Here is a 20,788-nt window from a genome sequence, read left to right as displayed (position 1 = left end):
AAGGCAACAATTCACAGGGTTGATTCGCAGACCTTTTGCTTGCATTATTCTGTGAATCTAATTTTAAAGGCTCTAGATCAGTGGCTCTTAACCTGTAATTCGTGGACGCCTGGGGGCCCGTGAGGCCTGCTTAAAGGTCTGGACTTTGTTACAAAATTAAACAATATTAAAATGAGTATATTAAAATTAATAATGTATATATAAAGAAACAACTTTGAAAATGTGAAAACTTTTTCTATATTTGATATTGAATTAAACAAAATATTTCAATATTTGAGCATCTGTTTGGTGTATACTTTTTTTTATTTTTGTGTTTTGTTTTGAGGTTCAAATTTCAGAAAATGCTTAGGCTGAGGGTCCCCTACTTCCAGTAATGGCTCAGTGGGTATCCCTAGATTTCAATAATGATTCATTGGGGGTCCACAGAAGTCAAAGGTTAAGAACTGCTGCTGTGGATTAAAAACACACACCTACAGATGGAACTTCGGACTGAGTATTCGACGTTATGTTCAGTTGGACATTAAGTGTTAAGGGCGGTTACCATGCAAAATGTATGAAACACCAATAAACGTGTACATTTGTAACCATTCACAAACATTTATCATGGCCGCTGCCTCCCCGCAATCACACAAAAGCAAAGCGTACACTAATTAGATAAAGAGTGCCCCAGGGGAGTGAAAGGAGAAGGGCTTAACCTGACGACAAAATATTTTCCTTGTACATTAATACATCAAAATAATGTAACTATATTATGTGTTAAGGCACAATGCCTGCATACTTACGTTAGCATATTGCCCGCCCCAAAAACAATACCCGCCGAGGACAATACAATACACGGATCCAGTTAAAAATATTTACATTGATTTCCATAGGTACTCCTTGGTATTTTTGTAAATCCAAAAAAACATTAAAAGCAACATTCTGCTCAAAGGGAAGGGGCAAACTAAAGGTGAGAAAAACATCAACTTAAAAAAAGACATGTGAATCGCTCGGTGTACAATATTAGTCACGCGTGTAACACATCAGAACCAGATCACAAAAGGTAAGAAAGAATATCATTTATTGTGAAAAGCTGCAAAATGAACAGAAAAATATTAAAAAAGTAAAAATAGGTACAATTGTTACAAATAATAATGTAGATTCGCAGGTAAATTGGTGCTGAGCAGTCGGACTGGTTAAAATGGCTTCACGTTGTTTTGCTGAAGTATATTTATTTACTCGGCTATACACCATGATTTCCTCTAAAACAGGATTAATACAGGAGGCATCACTACATGTTTTCTTTAAACAACATTATATTTACAAGCCGTGTGTCTGTTTTAAGCGCTTGAGCCGGCTCATTCATTTATCCGGAATGGACGCAACAGTTCAGGCTCTCGCTTATTTTACATCCTTAAATATTAAAAAGAGGTTGGGTGCCTTAATTTCTCCGTAAACAGAAAATAAACTATTATTTTACATGGCCCAGGAGATGTTGGCGGCGTGTTCCTTTGCTTTCATCCGGAGCACGGCGATGCTGGAAGACCGCCTCTCAAACTCTGGCTTGGCCTCGAACGAGTGTCCATTTGGAGCCCCCGAGAGTAAAGAGTCAGTGAAAAAATTGTTGAGGGGCACGTGCCCAAACTGGTTTTGGTGGTTGGAGAAGCCTGTGTATCCTGGGTCAGTCCGAGAGGGGTGGGGGTAGGGTGTCATACAGGAGGAAGTGTCTCGCGGCAGCATGCAGGAGGTGACCACGGGGCTTCCGGCCGCATTGCCTGTCCACAGATTGTTTTGAATCTGGAATGAAGGTAAATAGAAATATAACATTTACTTGTGTTTTAGGTGTGTTTACAGAAGAGTGAAAGAATATTATTTTGAAAACGAAACTGGAACTCATTCCTGTACTAACCACATAGCATGCAATGACATAAAACATTGTAAAGGTAAACTCTAGCTCTTGTTTGATTAGTTATACTAGCATATATACATAATAAATTTGCTAATGCAAAGTAACATGTTCAGTTTGGAAATCAAACTGCACCACCAACCAAAAACACAACATATCCTCATTCCTGAAAAAAACATGATTCATAAATGTGATAAGTTACTTGGAAGATGTATGCTAGATTTAAACTATGGTAGACATAATTTGTTTTCTCGTGATAGCTTACGAATCCCTTGGGTACGCACATATACTGGGCCACTATTTGTGCAGATGTACTTAAATGTATGGCTTTCAAGTTTATTGGTGACATGAATTTCCTTAAGCAATATCAATACCGTGTGCAGTACCTACATTGCTGAAGTTTAGGGTTGAGGAATTCACTTTTCTGTACATTTTTCCGGAAGATTATTTTTTCCTTCAAAATGTACAACTTCTCTACACTTGCCCCCCTTCAGACATAGATCTTATAAACACTAGCCATATGGGTGGACTTTCCTTTGCTTTTTGCACCGTCAATGCCTGGCCCATTTGGGTCAAAGTTAGGTGCACATATCTGTCAGAAGTGCGTTACTCAATCTTTTGTGAATGGCAACATGGCTTTCTTTGTCGTTCCCAGCTCCGATAATCCTTTGGCTGTGCCTAATATACTTAGACTGTAATAGTTTTAACGTGCGGCAAGGTACAGCACTCCCTTCCTGTTAAGAAATACTAATTTGTGGGGGGTAGTCTTCTCTTTGAGTTTGGACCTACTTAAACTCGATATAGGCAAATTGAGAGAAAGAGATCGAGTGCATCTACCCATTGAGTTACAAAGAGACAGAGTCGTTGTCTTGTTGTCGTTGTCTTGTTTTGATTTTTTTTTTTCCACTTTTTTCCTTAGTGGTAGTCAATTCCATTATATACGCTTTCATCATATAGCTCTATAGAAAAGTTCCCATTCTGATATGTGTTTACACTGTTGGTATATTGTAGGCAGCTGATAGGTGTTTCGCCCCTCGCATGGGTGTATTGCCTGGGGCTTTTTCAAGGCTCATCACTTCAGTTACTGCAAATAGTTGTTTTTTAGAATTCAGATAAAGGAAGTCATACAGGTCCTTACAATCCTGAGAAAATGCTCTTACAAAGGATCCACCCTATATGCTAGTGGTCTCACACAACTTCTTTAGCAAATTTGAGGAGATTCATTTCTGCGCACAAGTTCTAAATGTATGTTTTTTTTACTCCTTTGTTACTTTCTTAAAAATAACGTCAGCAAGAAACACATTAATTTAGTCTCCAATGCCCTCCTCCAATTGTAGTTTGGAAAGTGCAAGTAACGTGACCAGAGGAACTCAACCGGCACGTTTGGAGGAGTCTATCCGTTCTGTGCTAATTGGAATGGTGGTTGCAGCGAAAAGCTCAATGTGACTTTTACCCATGTGCTTTTAACTGCAGAATTACTTGCACTTTCAAAACTGTATGTGGAGAAGGGCATTGGAGATTCAATTAATGTCTTTATTTCTGATGATGTTTTGAAGTTTAATTGATGAGCCTTGAAAAATCCCTAGGCATGCTGTCCACATTATACGAACAGTGTAAAAGCGTTAAAAGTGGCTGTACATGAATAAAAAATGCCCGAGATGGCTTTAGAATAACGGCGCTTTAGTATCCTCCTTGAACTGCAACAGACGTGCATTACAAAGAAAAGCTTTAGCCACCGGCACGTGATTATTTACAGATTAAACACTGCAAGAGTGAGATAAAGGGGTTAAAACTGGCTGTACACATATTAAAAATGGCTGAGATGGCATTCGAATAAAGCTGCCTCAGTATTCACATTGAACTGCATCAGTTGCACGTTACAAAGCAAAGCTTTAGGCACCAGCACATGATTGTTTACAAATTAAGCAATGCGAGCTAAAGGGGTACAAACTGGCTGTACATATATTAAAAATGGCTGAGATGGCTTTAGAATCATGGTGCCTCACTATTCACATTGAACTGCAACAGCCACGCATTGGAAAGGAAAGCTTAAGGCACCGTCACTTGATTACTTACAAATTAAGCACTGCGCTAAAGGGGTTAGATGTGGCTGTACATATATTAAAAAGGCCTGAGATGGCTTTAGAATAACGCTGCTTCAATATTCACATTGAACTGCAGCAGCAGCGCCTTTCACAGGAAAGCTTTAGGCACCTGCACATGATTATTTTCAAATTGGGCACTTCAAGATTGAGCTAAAGGGGTTAAAAGTAGCTGTATATCTATTACAAATGCTTGAGATGTCTTTAGAATACTGGTGCCTTGGTATCTGAACAGTTGCGAGTTGCAAAGAAAAGCAAATGCACCAGCACGTGATTATTTACAAATTAAGCACAGCGCTAAAGGGGTTAATAGTGGCTGCACACACATTAAAAATGGCTGAGATGGCTTTAGAATAACACTGCCTCAATAGTCACATTGAACATTGTAGCAACAGTGAGTTGTAAAGGGAAGATTTAGGCACCAGCACTTGCTTGTTTACACAACAAGCATTGTGAGCTAAAGGGGTTAAAAGTGTCTGTACATATAGTAAAAATGTCCAAGATGGCTTCAGAATAATGGTGTCTCAGTATTCACATTGAACTGCAAAAGCCGCACATTGTAAAGGAAAGGAAAGCTTTATGCACCAGCACATGATTATTTACATAATAAGCACTCTGCTAAAGAGGTTAAAAGTGGCTGTACATATATATTTAAAATGCCAGAGATGGCTTGAGAATAATGGTGCCTCGGTATACACATTGAAATGCAAGAGCCGCGCGTTGCAAAGGAAAGCTTTAGGCACCTGCAGCTGATTATTTACAAATTAAGCACTGCTCTATGCGGGTTAAAAGTGGCCCGAGATGGCTTTAAAATAATGGTGCCTAAGTATTCACATTGAACTGCACCAGGCACATGTTGCAAAGGAAAGCTTTAGTCGCTGGCACATGATTGTTTACGAATTAAGCACTCCAAGCTAAAGGGGCTAAAAGTTGCTGTACATATATTAAAAATGGCCAAGATGGCTTTAGAATAATGGTGTCTCAGTATTCACATTGAACTGCAAAAGCCACACATTGCAAAAGCAAAAAAAGGAAAGCTTTAGGCACCGGCATGTGATTATTTACAAATTAAGCACTCCGCTAAAAAGGTTAAAAGTGTCTGTACATATATTTTTGAAATGCCAGAGATGGCTTTGGAATAATGGTGCCTCAGTATTCACATTGAACTGCAACAGCCGCACACTGCAAAGGAAAGCTTTAGGCACCGGCATGTGAATATTTACAAATTAAGCTCCACTGTCACATATTATGGACACTGAGTAAGATAAAAAAAAAAGCAAATCCTACGATTAATGGTAATAATTTGAATTACAGTAAAAATATAATCAATTAACAAAGGTGAAATCTTTTAAACTAGAACTGAATTAATTAGATTTCTTTTGGGTAAATGTGTTAATTTAAAGATCACTATTAAAGCAAGCTACACCAGGCCACTATCACAAAATTACTCACCAACTGGAAATGCCAGCGCAACAGACCATAAAGCGCTATAATGTAGCAGCACTTTCTTGTGCATACAAAACCAATCTCAAAAGAAAGCACTGCTATAGTATAGCGATTTATTACGGTTGCTACAATATAACATTATGTATGTTGTTTGATGTCACGTTCCGCGTAAATGTATTTGTAAAAGCAACCTTTTAAGTGTTTGTCTGCTTATTTTCTCACCATGGAGCTCCAATTACTGTGTAAACCCACAATAATTTGTTGTTAAAAATTTATTTAAACACCACTGCGACATGAAGCCCTTTATTACTAGCACCTTGACAAAACCAGTGTTTATATTCAGCAACGTGAGTGCAAAACTTGGAGAAGTACATGTTCCAAAGTAACCTCAAAAGAAAGCGTTGCTATATTATAGAGATTTATTACAGTTGCTATATGTTATATTATAATATGTTATATTAAAATGTTATCATTTATGGTGTGCACTTATGTTGTTGGATAAAAACAGTGGTTTTATTCCAGGTGCGAGCACAAGTGAAATGCACATAAAGCGCTATAATGTAGAAGAGCTTTTCTTTTGTGTATAAAAGCAATCACAAAAGAAAGCGCTGCTACATTATAGCTCTTTATAACAGTTGCTACATCCTAACATTATACTTTGTTTGATGTCTAGTTCCACAGAAATGTATTTTTAAAAGCAATATTTTGTGTGTTTATTTGCTTATTTTGTCACTACGCAGCTCCGTTTACCATATAAACACTCAAAAAGTTGGTTTTAAAAATACATTTACACACAACTGCAACATAAACAAACAATCATGATATAAACAAAAAAAAAAAAATACTACCTAAAACAATATAAAAACAGCAACAAGACACACAAGCAATTATATGCTTTAAAAAATGCATTTACGTTCACCTGTGACAGAAACAACAAAAACCAGGAATAAAAAATGAAAGTAAACTGGTCGGCATCAAATAGCTCCAATACTGCTGAGTTTTCAGTAGTTGGCCGGTGTTCTTGAGGACGGCAAAACACTGGAAAAGGCACAACGTTTGCATGCCTTTCACAAATGAAATCAAGAGGATTTTAAAAGGCAATCCCGCAAACGAATGGAAGTGATGGGCATGAGATGGGCGTGGTTAAAAGCCCACATACCAACACATTGGAAAAGCAGCCCTTGTGCGCTGCTACCCCTAAACTAAAAAACCAAACAAGATAACAATGAATCTGTGTCTCATTGTAACTCAAAGGGCAGATACACTCAGATTGTAATTTCGCAGGTGCATAACTTATGACCGTATGCATGGGTTGAATACAGCATATCCCTATATGTCTTTCCTATTAATTTCCATTCCGTACAATAGAACATTTGTGAATCTTGCTTACTGTTGTCTGCTCTAGAGTAATACACAGTTACTGTTTTTCCTTTCAGCACTTAAATAGTTTCCCCATCCCATTTTAGGTTATTTATTCTGCTACACTGTGAAAAAACAGTAGTGTGAGCTAAGTATAACTGCATCACCTGCCAATCAACATACATATTGTTGGTTAGGGAAGGCTTAAGGCTCAACAGTGAGTACACACAGATCCACAACCAGTGCTGCAGGCCCACTAGTAGCATTTAATTTACAGGCCCTGGGCACATGTAGTGCACTTTACTAGGGACTTATACATAAATTAAATATGCCAATTGTGAATAAGCCAATGGCAACATGTTTTAGGGAAAGAGGTCATGCACTTTAGCACTGGTAAGCAGAGGTAAAGTGCCCGGAGTCCTAAAGCCTGCAAAACAGGAGGTCAATAGGCAAAAAGTCTGGGGTAGCCACACCATGGATGCCAGGTCTAACAGTTATTAATGTAAGCAAGACAGGCAATAGTATTACATTTGTGCAAATAGAAATCACAACGCAATTCATCCCAAAATAATGTGTATGGAATGATTTTATATATATTAAACTTGCCTCAATGCTTGTCCATTAAAATAAAATGGCTCAGTGCAAATAAATCAACATTTTAATGATTGTTATATGTCTTAAAACACAAGAAAATCTATGAGCCTATTTGAATGCCTTTGATTTTCATATATTTACCTTTTTGAGGGTGACAAAAATCCCATCAATAACATCTAAGAATCTATGGAAATCATACATTACCAGGAGTAAGCCAATGTGTACTAACCATGTGCCTGCAGACAGTCAAATGAGGATAATCAGCAGGCATAGGATAATGGGAAACATGATTTTGCATATTTGTTCCTCTTTTATATTCCATTTCGAAAAATCCTTTGCTCACACCAGAAGAAAATGTTGTGGAGTCTTGGACATTTTACCACCATAAGAAGGGATGTCTTCCCTTATATTTTACCTACATTGGACGAGCACAATCAGAGAGAAAAACACCAGTGGAAATATCTGTGAATACCTATAAATGTAAAACGTAGTGGCTCTTTTCATCATTCCCAATACCCCTTGACCCTCCACTGTGAATTCCTATTTTCTGACTCCTTTCCTTAACTTGTGAACACAGAAAATCCTGCCACCTGGCAGATTACATGCTGTTGTAAATTAGAACCAGTAGATTTTGCGGAAGAAAATCCCATAAGACCTATTTTATTTTTCAAAGACAGATTTACTAACATTTTGTACTCTGTTTGTGCCAAATACGTGACACAAACCACTGCAAAATGTTTATTTGAGAACTACTTTCCTGCACAAAAATTGCTTTGCATTGCTTTGCATAAAGGGAATGTTTCATGAGTAGTACATAGCATTCCCATGCAACCACCCATGGTTTCTGATGTAAAGTCGTAACTACTAACTACGGTAGACAGGGCTTTGTGCCAAAAATAACACCTCTATGAAACTAGCATTAAAAAGAAGAAATGTTTTTATTTCTCCAAACATTTCTGACTTTGGATGTGTGCTGCACTGTATAGCACAGGTCTAAAGAGGTAAAAAAATGTAAAGTTTGTCTACGTGTAGTATTTTGTAGTGGAAGGGATCCCTTCCAGTCAAAACAATCACTTCCGGAGAACTGTGGACTCGGACGATTTGGTTTCACGCTACAATCTCTGAGTAATGAGATGGAGACCTTCCTGGAACAACAGCGCCACCACCATGAGTAGTGGAGTGAGGTAATCATGAAGTAAATGATGATCAAGTAGAGCACTATAATGGGGGCAGGATGTACTCTTGTGAGGTGTTAAGGAAAAGGCCTTGATGGTTGGTCTCTTTGCTCAACAAAGTAGTTTGATAAAGTGACTGCAGTAAGGCTGTAACATAGAAGGGTCATACTCAATGCATATTGTGTAAAGCTGCCACATGAGTCCAACTGTTGTCAAGAGTCCTATGCATGCTGTCAATATGCTCCCAGTTTTAATATAGAGTTTGAAACCCCATGTGTCAAAATGCAAAATGTTGCTGCAAAACTAGTACTCTACTACAAGGTGCCAATGACAGCTATGGTAATTGTGCTAGACTGATTGCGTTATGGTGGGCAAGTGTGGATTCTTTAGGTTTGGTGGTCGGTTGTTTTTTTTGTTAGCCCTTCATCTTTGGAATAGCCTCCCTCATTGCATTCGATATAGTGCTCATTTTGTCAGGTTAAAAAAATGATTGGAAACTTGGCTCTTCGGAACTTTCATATTTCCTTTGCTTCACAGAGCACCAAGGTGCTCCTTTGGTAATGAGTCGTTTGTGCTATACAAGCTTTTTTAACATAGCATAACAAAGGAGAATGTGTGTGGTACTAGGCAGCCTCAGGGTCGGAGTGGCCTACAGGACAATTAGACAGTGCCCAATGGGCTGGTCTGGAAAGTCAGTGTGTGTGTTTTTTTCTGGGTGTTTGAGAACCTGTTTTATTCTTTTGTATTGACTTATTTTTACTGTTGATGACCTCAATATGACCACAATCATTGCCTGCAGCAAGCACAAATACATTGGTTCCCACATAACTTACAAATCTCCTCTATATTGTGTCTTCACAAGTTTACAACGGCTTCAATTAGCAAATGTGGGCCCCTTTTATAGCTATCTGACTTGCTAATGGGTCCCACTTTTATTCTAGTGCCCAGGACTGTTTTCTGTCTCAGTCTCACCCTGGGAAGACTGACTGTGTGCCATCGCTAGTCAGAGAGCAGGAGAACCCAATGCCTCACTAGCTCCAGCACTGTCCTGCTCTCTCCCACTCACTCAACGCAGAACAGCAATTTTGGTTGCTGAGTGGTGCTAAGTCTGAATTTTACTAATGAATATTCATGTATTCTGAGTGTTGAATTTGCATAGAAAATGAATTAACTTAGAGAAAAATAATGCACACATTTGAAGTTGCGCCCACCTAAGTGGCTGCCAATGTTCACAAAGTGTACTTATTAATAGCTTATGAATGTAAAATATTGAGCTTATGTCTGCTTAATGTAGTAGTATATCATATTAAGGGTTATGTATTATGTATTAGCTTTATTAATCGTAGGCCTTAAAGTAAGCGAGGCCTTGGGCCTAGTTGCACGATCTCATGACAAGCTGAATTCCTTAGAAGACTTATAAAATGGCTGTTTAGAGAATTAAATTGTGATTTACCACCATACTGACCAATGCTCATAGCTGAAAGTCTTTCTCGTGAGAACTGCTTGCTAGAAGATGTTGTACGAGCTAGAATACAATGTTTGGTGTAGTGTGTTTAAGACTGACCTTCCCAGGAGAAGACAATGGATGCACTGACTGGACTATGAGCTGCAACAATATTGATACCTGACGAGTCAAAGGATGGGAACAGGAGATGAGCCAATCATCGACATGTGAACTGTGTACTAGTAAAGTTGTAGATTTGGGGTTTTGTTTTCATTGGACTAAATGCAAGCATGCGATTCCATCACCAATAAGGATGTGGGAAATAGTTTTAGGAAATCTAACTTAGCCAGACTGCACCAAGAGGAGATGCGCCCTTATTTTCTTGACCGTCCCGAGAAGAGACGTGCTTAACTTTATTGCATGAAGAGACTTTGCTTTTTCTGAACTTTAATGCTTAATCCTAATGCCTTGCTGATCGAACTGATGTCCTATTGACGAAGTCTGTCACAGCTTGCTGAACCATACTGAGAAGAGGTACAAGACGAGGTTACTGATTGCTATGTCTATTTGCTTTTGTTTCTCAGTACCAACAGCTATTTCGATAGAGCCATAGTTAAATGTTTTTCCAAATCTGTGTTGACTAAATTGTTTTGCATGAAGGCCAAACATGCTATTCTAATCAGATGTTAGTTAGGGTATTCACTGATGATGTTCACTACATGTGATAACAGTTGACATCTTTTCTTTGTTGAATCTAAATGTATGTTATTTCGTTTGCACAGTTATTCTTGTTAATAATTTGTATTGTAACTTTAGAATGTTTAGTGGCTCATGCTTTGATTAGATTGCGATTCTTTTGTTGCTTTGGTCAGCCAGGGTTGTTTCTTTATTTTTATCATTTGATTTTGAGATTAAGTTTCGTGACATTAGCATTGTTAATATCGGGAAATAAACATTCTAACTTTTATATCAAGGTGTGGTTATTCATGGCCGCGAGGCCATAGTGAGTGAAAATTACTGACTCCTATTGATTATTGATGTCATTTGATTGTTATTGCTATTGATTTGTATTGGCACGGGGTTACATGGTGGGAACTACTCAAAGCGCAGTCAAAAGGTCCATCGGCCTACTTGGTCTCCCTTGTAAGTTTACTTAATACGTTCTGACGCGCTAACAGTGGCAATTAAGATACTGCACTGCGGTGCATGAGTTTTTAGTAAATCTACCCGTCAGTTTCATGAAAAGTTCAATTAATCTCCAAATCACTAAGCATAATCCAACAGCTAGGCAAACTATATATTAAATTGTACTGCATTTTTCACAAAGCTGCAGTTAGCAAATCTGACAGATGGACATATCGAAAGAGAAACAGAGAAAAAACAGGATGCCAAAAATTCCCAGTTCCATATATATGTACACAAATACATTTCACTGTAAAAAGTCCGATCTGAAAGTCATAAGAATCTATAATGACAACAATAATTTCTGACATGTGAATGAAAGCATAGGACGGCAAAGTGTTATGAAACCGCTTTGAAGAACGAACACAATATGTCCTCCGGAGGGAAAGAAAAAAAAACACAATTGGCCAGGGACGTGAAAGCAGGAAAAGAAAACAGATGCATTGGCAAGAGCCCGATATTTCATGAAATCTTTTTTTCCACAGCACGCTAGGGTTCACCAAAAGCGACCCCCAAGGTACTCCTTCATCAAGCTGGCCGATGTTTATTTGTTGTAAGGAGTCAGCAGACACAAACAATCTGAAATGGAAACCTGCACTGCACCATAATTCCCTGATCATTTTATGTGCATGCAAAAACAAAATGGCTCCTCATGCTCGTAGTTTGTCATGGAAGGGAAATATTCCAAAGAAAAGTGGGTTGATTGGTGAACAAACAAGGCACTGCAATGCAGACTGTTATATAGGACATACGGATTAGATAAACCTTAACAGACTATGATGAACAGGGGCAAAGATGTCAAGGTTGTCTTGGAGGCAGGAATTCCCTAATCAAGCAGTCGGATTACCTGTGGGTAGCTGTCAGTCCGTGGGAGGACAGATATGTCATAGGTGGCAGCAAAATGACTTTTCGCTTGCTGTATCTGACCATAGCGCTCCCTCTTTCTCCATTTCGCTCTTCTGTTTTGAAACCACACCTAGATATGAAGACAAAACAATTAGTAGTGAAGGTAATTTTTAAAGAAATAGGCCAGGAGCAAAATTACATTCTCACACAGAACAAGCACTTCTCAACCCTCCATGTATGTCAAAATTATGTGAGATGCATAAACCATTATACATTAGAATCAAAACCTATGAATGGAAGTTTTGAAAACTAGAAAGATACTTCCATGCTAAATTCCCTAACTCACATGTGAAAGAGCCATTTGGTTTTGTCAATGTGTTTTTTCTTGTGGTGGGAGTGGTGCGGCTGGGATGTGGCAGGCAACAGCTGGGTGGTAGGAGAGGGCAAGTGAGATGATTGCAAGAAACAACGGGTGAAAGTAAGTAAGTGCAGACGGTAGTGGGTGTCACAGGGCAAGCAACTACAGAGGATGGAGGAACAGGGGATGCAAAAACAAGGGTGCAAGTAACAATGAGCAAGCGATGAAGGGACAAGCAATGATACAGAATGGGGAAGATAAGGGCCACAGGGAAGCATAATAACAGGCAAGAAGGGAGAAGGGGGAAGCAACAACGATGTGGGTGGGGTGAGGGGGCAAACTACAACAGATAAGCAATGACACAGTAATTGGTAAGGAAGAACCAGCAGGAAGGTGGAAAAAAAGTACCTCAATCCGAGGGTGAGTAGCTGAGGGGCATTCATTAAAAAAACAAAAAAAAACAATCAGTAATTGGCCCATGGACGTGAGACAAAAACTAAGAGAAAGTAAAACTGACACCTTCTGATCAATCAAGAGCCAGCCAACAAGAGGGGCTATGAAGCCAACGAATGGTAAGCAATGGGTGGGCTCCAGGCCCTCTTTAAGCTAACACAAAATACCTTGCAAGCAACATCGCATTCTCTGTCTCATGGCAAGACTTAATAATTATGCGCCTTGATTGGAACTGTTTTTATCCCTAAAATCATTGGACATATTTTTATATTTTTATCCCTAAAACTCTTTGGTTGTGCCATACTGACCCAATCACAACTTAGTGAGTACATTTCACTTGTTAGCCTACTCCTCAAACTTCCTTTCACGTTACATATACTTGCCAGTCCCTCAACTAACTTCATTTTTCGCCCGTGAGTGGCCTTTTTGGTGGCCAATGAGACACTTAACCATGGGCATGAGACTGTAAGTTCTGTTGTTTTACGACATTACTTCTTTTTCATGGCATTGACTGTGTAGTACGGCTTCTGCACCTTGTTCGAGGATTTTATCTCCTTTCTAGAAGACGTTCATCATAAGAACCATGTAGGTAAAACAAAAGTGCTAATTAAAGGTGAAAATCACATGCTACCTCGATTCTGCTTTTCATCCTTATGAAAATGAAATGCTGTGGTAGAAAGAGCTACTTAAAGCATATGTTTGTTATAATACATACATTAATGTGTTTGGCATTCAAACCCAGTACCACATCAAAAAACATGAAACAAAAGGGCCACTGATAACAGCTCACTAGTGTAGTCACTAAAAACTGTCTTCTCATTCCACCACAGTCATACCAAGTACAAACCATGTGAACCTCACTCACAAGTCTCACAATACAACATCATCCATATTGTTTTTAACTGTGATCCTAGCTTTTTCTTGTTTGGAAATAAAACATTCCAACATGCACGCCCTAAAGATAACTCAGTAAGGTGAGTATGTGACCAAAGGATCAACATGAAGCTCGTGGATTTAAATCCAGATAGTACAGGATTAGCATGCAATGCTTCTTCAGTCACTAAAATGAGACCCACTCTCCAGTTTGATTCCAGCTGTTGTGTGCCACATGCATGGTCAACATTGGTCTTGACTGAAAACCTTTTAATGTTTCTTTTCTGTTTGGTTCATTTAGAGGGAACTAAGGATATCACTGCTACTCGTAATCTGTTGTGGTTCACACATGCAAAGAGCTTTGCAACCACTGTGACTTAAATGATCTGAATACTCATGTTCTAGAAGCGATTATACCATCCGCAAGTTATTTTAGTATTTAATTGTTCTTCACACAAGGCACTCTTCAATAACATGCTGCAGTATAGAGTTTTTTTCAATAAAGACTGTTTCAAAAAAGTACTATGCTCCTTCATTGGGGCCTAAGGTCCCGTGCCCTCCCATCTTAAGGGGCATCAGTGAATTGAAGAGCATGCGTTGTCTCTTAGGCACTCATTTTGATCAATTTACATCTCTGACCTCATGCCAGTGTGCACTGTTCCTCAACATCTCTTGTATTTGCTACTATTTCCTACTTATAACAACTGGTCTGCCCCTGGTACACCACCTGGTTTCTCTTCCTTGACTGTTGCTCTTGAATCACTAAATCCTGAATTGTGCATCAGTGTTTCAAGGAAGGTCAGTACAATCACATCTGGATTGCCTTACAAGCTATTCTGGTTAATAAGGACTTCCACTGAAGACTTAGCTAACTAGTAACAGCTGGAAGAAGGGAGGGTCCGTTTGCTAGCCCTGGGGTTCAAGTGCTTTAGCTTCCCTCGTTCCCACACTCCCCTTCCGAGAAACCAAAATTTCACAACAGCAAAAACACGAGACAAGCTGAATTTGGATCATGTTGGCATCATGCATTATGGAATGGGATATAGCATCTAACCTAGCCCTTGACCCAACATGTGCAGCATGGAAGATGCAGCAGGTGTTTTCTGTGGACACATACTTGCCACTTAGTACTGCCTCAGGTAAAAATAAATGAAGGAGAAATTAGGATCACATGTATTAGCAGAGGCACACTGCAACAGATCATTGTCTTGTAATTCACCTGCTCTACAGTTCTTCAGAACAGTGACTATTCAGTCGGAGCAAAGCAGCAGGGCACAAACATCCCAACTAATAAATACACAACCAGTACAAGTAGTCATATTCGTCGCAGACCAGCCATAAAATACACGTAGATGGCCACAAGACTAGATCCATTTATTGTAAATGGAGGTAAAAGGACATCCAACTGGTGACAGAAGCAGAAGCATTGACAGAGTCAGAGTGGAAAGTAGGAATGCGTTGTACGTCACAGGCTGGCTGAGTCAGGCAACCTGACTGTATATCTCACTAATGTTTATTGGGTTGGGCCCTTTGACAAGACAGGCCATCTCACCCAGTGCTCATGAAGGAGAGTGACACCACGCCATAGCACTGGAGTAACATTTGCCCCTGCGGTGCAGGGCAACACCCGAGCTCTAGGAGGCCCCCTCAGGACAGTACACCGTGCATTTGCAGCGGACCTATGGCTTGAGAGCTCCTGACTGGGTCGGGGGGGATCTCCATGTACTTTGCGGTGGGCCTCAAGTTTTGTTATGCCACTGCCCCTTAGTCCATGCTGCCCCAGGCAGATGTCTGTGCAAGGTACACAGGCCGGCTTGTCGAGTACTCTGAGGAAACAGTCACCTTTTACCATGAGTCCAATTACCCAATTACCCAGTGATATAGGGCCAGATGTAGAAAGGCCTTTTGCATTTCTTAACGGGCCGAATCGCAATTTTGGACGTTAAGAAATACAAAACAGCCCGTTCCTATGTACAATGGCCTTTGGGGAATTGCAAAATGCTATTCCCTAAATAGGAAACCACAAATAGGCATTTCTTATTTGCGATATCTTGGTACATGCACTTGAAAATTCTTTTTTCAAAGTGCAATAAAGCGCATTCATACCCCTGGGACGTGTGTTCACTTTACATGTGCACCACTTTTTTGGGAGTGCAGCAAGGGGGGGCCGTAGGCTGAACATCACCCTTGCTTTAGCATTTTCTAATTTACGATTTCCTATAAGGTAATTGCAAAATAGGAAATGCTAAACCATTCGTACCTTTGGGCCTTTACAGGAACGAATAGTTTGGTATTATCTAAATAGCGTTTCCTAATATTGATTTCTACGCTGTAGGAATCACTACTCGAGAATCTCTATTTTTGTACATACCATTTTGCATTTTCTAAATAGCGATTTTTACGGAATCGCTATGTAGGAAATGCAAAATAAGTATGTCCTACATCTGGCCCATACAATCCATTTAGGTGTAATATTTTCTGCCTCCGACAACTATTTTTAAGTTGCATGCATGACATGTTAGCAGTGGATCATACTAGGACTGGTTAGATCGTGGGATTTGGGGGCACAAAGCAATGTTTTGTTTTCCAGTATTAGCAAACAAATGTACATTTTTAAATTTTGTAGGCTTCACCACAGGGACCTGGTCCAGATTCTAGCAAATGGAAGTAAGATGTTTAAGCCCAATAGGCCTGTTGCTCTCTTCAATTTGCGCTACAGCTAAAAGTCATTCACTTAGTCAATAATAAGGGAGTAGACTAACACAAATCTAGTGCCACCTGCTGCTAATACAAAATGCCATTGCTTTGCATTTTTGCTTTGTGCGATGATAGGCACATTCTAAATAGGGCCTACTTGTTATCTTTCCAGAGCTGCACGGAGCACTGGAAATAAGCGAAGACTTCAGCCTTCTTAGTTCTTCAGTATGAGTGTGTAGGAGGCTGGCCTTGTTTGTAGTGGGTACCTTGAGTACTTACACCTTATACCAGGTCCAGGTATCCCTTATTAGTGAAGTAGTAGTGTTCTAGCAGCTTAGGCTGATAGAGGTAGCTATAGCAGAGCAGCTTAGGCTGAACTAGGAGACATGCAAAGTTCATGCAATACCACTTATAGTTACACAGTACTTATACACAAGGAAAGACAATACTTAGTGTTACCAAAAATAAAATTAGTTTATTTGGGTGACACAGTACCAAAAATATCTTAGAGGCAATACTGCTTCTGGAGGTAAGAATTATACACAACATATACACTAGACACCAAAATAAGGTAAGTAATTAGGCATAGGATGGTGCAAACAATAGGAAATGCTATAGAATGCAATGGGAGAAAATATGTCTAGGAGCAACATACTAAGAAAGTGGAATGCGAATCACAAATTCCCCCCTAGACAAGTGTAGTATGTGCAGAATTGCTGGGAGAGTAAGAATACAGTAAAGGTAAGTAAATTACCCCAGCCCAGAGCCCAGACAAGCAGGAGTAAAGTACTGCAAGTTTCCTTAGGACACACTACACCTTGTGATGTGGATTATTGCAGTAACCAACCAAGGCTGTAAACAACAACTGCTGGATTCCTGGACCTGAAGGCCTGCAAAAGAAGGGGACCAAGTCCAGAAGTTGAAAGAAGTTCCATGGGGGACAGGAGCCCCTGCTTCCCCGCACTCACAAAGTCCAAAGAAATGGCCCTGAACTATGTGGGGGCACCTTTGCTAGTGCAAGGGTGCCCTCACACTTAGTAACTTTGCACCTAACCTTCAGCAAGTGAAGGTTAGACATATCGGTGACTTATAAGTTACTTAAGTGCAGTGAAAATGGCTGTGAAATAGTCTGTGCACTATTTCACGCAGGCTGCAGTGGCAATCCTTTGAAAGGGTTTGTCTGAGCTCCTTGTGGGTGGCAAAAGAAATGCTGCAGCCCCTAAGGATCTCCTGGAACCCCAATCGCCGGGGTACCTAGGTACCATATAAAAGGGACTTATAAGGGGGGGTCCAGTACGCCAACTGAAATTGGTAAATGAAGTCACTAGCCTATAGTGACAAATTTAAAAGCAAAGAGAGCATAAGCACTGAGGGTCTGGTTAGCAGAGCCTCAGTGACACAGTCAAGCACTACTGACAACACACACATGAGGCCACAAACTATGAGCTCTGGGGTTCTGGCTAGCAGGATCCCAGTGAGACAGGCAAAACACACTGACATATTGGTTTTTATCTATAAGCACTGGGGTCCTGGCTAGCAGGATCCCAGTGACACGGTAAAAACACACTGACACACACTCACAAACAGGCCAAAAGTGGGGGAAACCATGCTAGAAAGAGGCTACTTTCTCACAGAGTGGATGCAGCAAGACTCAGTGAGGATGGATGCCACACTGACACAACTCATGAAATCCCAAAAGGAAAATGATCATTGCAAATTCCTTTTGTACAGACCGAAAAGTCAACCATTCAAGTACCCTAAGCCTCTGATACATCTAATTCTAAGCTGCTTACAGGTGTTTGTAAGCATCAAGTTTCCTGCTCTCTACTAAAGCTGTCTGTGAGTTTTTCTTTTAATGTAGATATCTTAACGTCTCAAACCATATACCTCTGTTTTCTCTCACCCTATCTCTTTATGAGATGTATTTTCAGTTGGCCCATCAGGAAGGAATTACGCAAACAGGCCCAATTCCGAGAAGGAGAACATCATGCTAAATAGTAAAGATTTTGAGTCTTCTTCGAGCAATGGAAGAGATAGACATATTTTGGTAGATGTGCAAGCAGGTTTAACATTATCAAAGAAGTTGCAAGAAGCAAGTCTATCCTCTTTATGGTTGGTAAAAATATATCATGAAGGACCACAGCTTGCTCATAAGAACGAGGGATACTCTATATCACATTAAGGCCCTCATTATGAACATGGCGGTCAAAACCACGGTGTTCATGCTGACAGTCTTTCTAGTGACCGCCAGCACCCCCAGAACCCTGCCGGCCGCATAATGAACCGGGACATTGACGGCGGCTCCACATGGAGCCGCTGCCAATGCCTCTGTGCGGTGGTTGCAGCTGCACCCATCGTGCAGATCACTGCACGTAAATCGGGCAGTGACCTGCGCGATGGGGCACTGCACAGGGGCCCCTGCACTGCCCATGCCAAGTGCATGGGCAGTGCAGGGGCCCCCAGGGGTGCCCCGATGCACCCCGTCTGCCAGCCTTTCCCTGGCGGGGAAACCCACCAGGGAAAGGCTGGAGGCTAAGGGATCATTATCCGAGGGGCAGCACCGCTGCCCTGTCGGATAATGATGCCGACCACCGCCAGGCTGCCTGACGGAGGCAGCCTGGCGGTGGCAGCCTGGCGGTTAGTGCAGGTCGCATATGGCGGTCCTCCATGGGTTCATTATGTGGCGGTGTGGTTCATAATGACCAACTAAGTCTCTGAATATTTTTTTGTGTGACAGCATGCAACAGTTTTGTCCAAGAGTGTTAAGAACGATGTGAGAAACCTAAAGAAATTACATGTTTAGAACAGCAAATACTACTCTAATGTATATAGTTCTAGTTTGCATCAACGTGGCACTTAGCACCGTAATATATATGTTTCGATTTATTATTATAACCAGTTGAGGGGAGAAGGATGACTAGTCTGAAAGCATTGACGCTGCACTTGTGTTTTCAACAGGTCCTCCAGGCATAATAAAAATGCAAGCATGGGAGCCCTTCTTTGTTATGCATTGGCCCCCCTTAGCCCTATGGTCATGATGACAAGGTATGGCTGATGTCACTAGCCTCCTGGTCCCATAGCCATGTCATCCATTGGAGCTGCATTGCCATTTACCGGCCTTTAAGAGTCTGCTAAAACCCTGGTGTGATCTAATGACTCACTACACTTGATTCCACCTCATGCCTTTTCCTTCCACCACCTTCAACTTTATGTGTCTTTACCTTACTCTTACAGGTTCTTTTTCATTCTTGCTTTCTTTGACACATGTTTCCTATCTTTCTCTTTTGCTCTTCCTTTTTGACTTTTGTGGCTCTGAGTCACACTTTGATGATGAAAAATAAGTCCTGGTGTCCACCGTCAACCACCATCACAAATTGAGCATTGAGCATACATGTGGCTTATAAGTGTGAATAAGAAGCTCTGTGAGAAGGTGACAGATAAGAAACATATTAGGAACATTGCTAGATATGGAATGCTACGAGAAACAGCAGCCTAGTCAGGGAGGAGAGAAATAACCATGTTTGTAAAGGTAATTTAATACCAGATACTGCTCCTGTTCTTGTAGGTGCAGTGGCAAGGTGTTTCGAAGCTGCTCTCCCATCCTTTACTTAGCACCTCCTCCTCCCGATAGCCAAAAGGTTTAGCTTTATGAAATAAACAAAGGGCTTCATTTACAAGAAACTGACACATCATCATCAATGCGTAAGATTTTTGCTCCTGCCGCAAAGCCCCTAATGATGCCATGGTGCTCTGTATGTATAATATAGAGCTCCATTAAGCACGTTTTCATGGATGCGTCAGGAATTATGTGCATCTGTTGTCGATAAAGTGATGCATTGATGGAGTTGTGCCGTAAAACTGATGCAACTCCAGCAATGCGTCAGAACACAGAGGAGAGCACAATTACAAAAAGCCCTGCGTCAATTTTGCATCTGGTCTGAGAAGGTGTTAAACTTTTGACGCAGTGAAGTCGTAGAGTGACGCAGTGAAAAGTTGTAAATTTCACTGTGTCAGTTCTATGTGGCTTTTTACGTGGGTATGTCTACCCTGCACACATTACACCGGAAGTAAGTAAAATGTATTGCACACTCTACAAACTGACGCATAGGGCCCACTGCGTCAGTTTGCAAAAATTAAGCGGTGTAGAGCAATAATTGCACCACCACTGAGTCAAAATAAAATGATGAAGGGGCAGCTCAAGGGGCTTGTAAATGAGGCCCAAAGATCTATAAGTTCACAGGAACACTAAGGGTTTTTTCAGTAAAGAATTGCAAGATACCGTCTGCAGGACCTAATTCAGAGTGCCACTGGGCAAGCAGGAAGCTACTTGGCACAGCCATGGGGGTTGAGGTATTTATACTTGCAAATGGGCAG

General features: G+C 40.5%; 1 protein-coding gene across 1 annotated transcript in view; it reads right to left on the bottom strand.

Moving 5' to 3' along the window:
* Window positions 1-1,043: 1,043 nt before the first annotated feature.
* The window catches only part of ALX1 (ALX homeobox 1), a 68,152-nt gene continuing 48,407 nt past the window's right edge, over window positions 1,044-20,788 (bottom strand). The window contains exons 3-4 of the mRNA XM_069229626.1: window positions 12,035-12,163; window positions 1,044-1,776 (exon numbers count right to left, since the gene is read on the bottom strand). Coding sequence (XP_069085727.1) covers window positions 1,456-1,776; window positions 12,035-12,163 — 450 coding nt within the window. The 3' untranslated portion in view covers window positions 1,044-1,455. The remainder of the gene's footprint in view (window positions 1,777-12,034; window positions 12,164-20,788) is intronic.

The sequence above is a fragment of the Pleurodeles waltl genome, chromosome 4_1 (genome assembly GCF_031143425.1).
Source record: "Pleurodeles waltl isolate 20211129_DDA chromosome 4_1, aPleWal1.hap1.20221129, whole genome shotgun sequence".
Taxonomy (NCBI): domain Eukaryota; kingdom Metazoa; phylum Chordata; class Amphibia; order Caudata; family Salamandridae; genus Pleurodeles; species Pleurodeles waltl.
The sequence above is the reverse complement of the archived record's forward strand: the minus strand, read 5'-3'. Positions and strand labels throughout refer to the sequence as shown.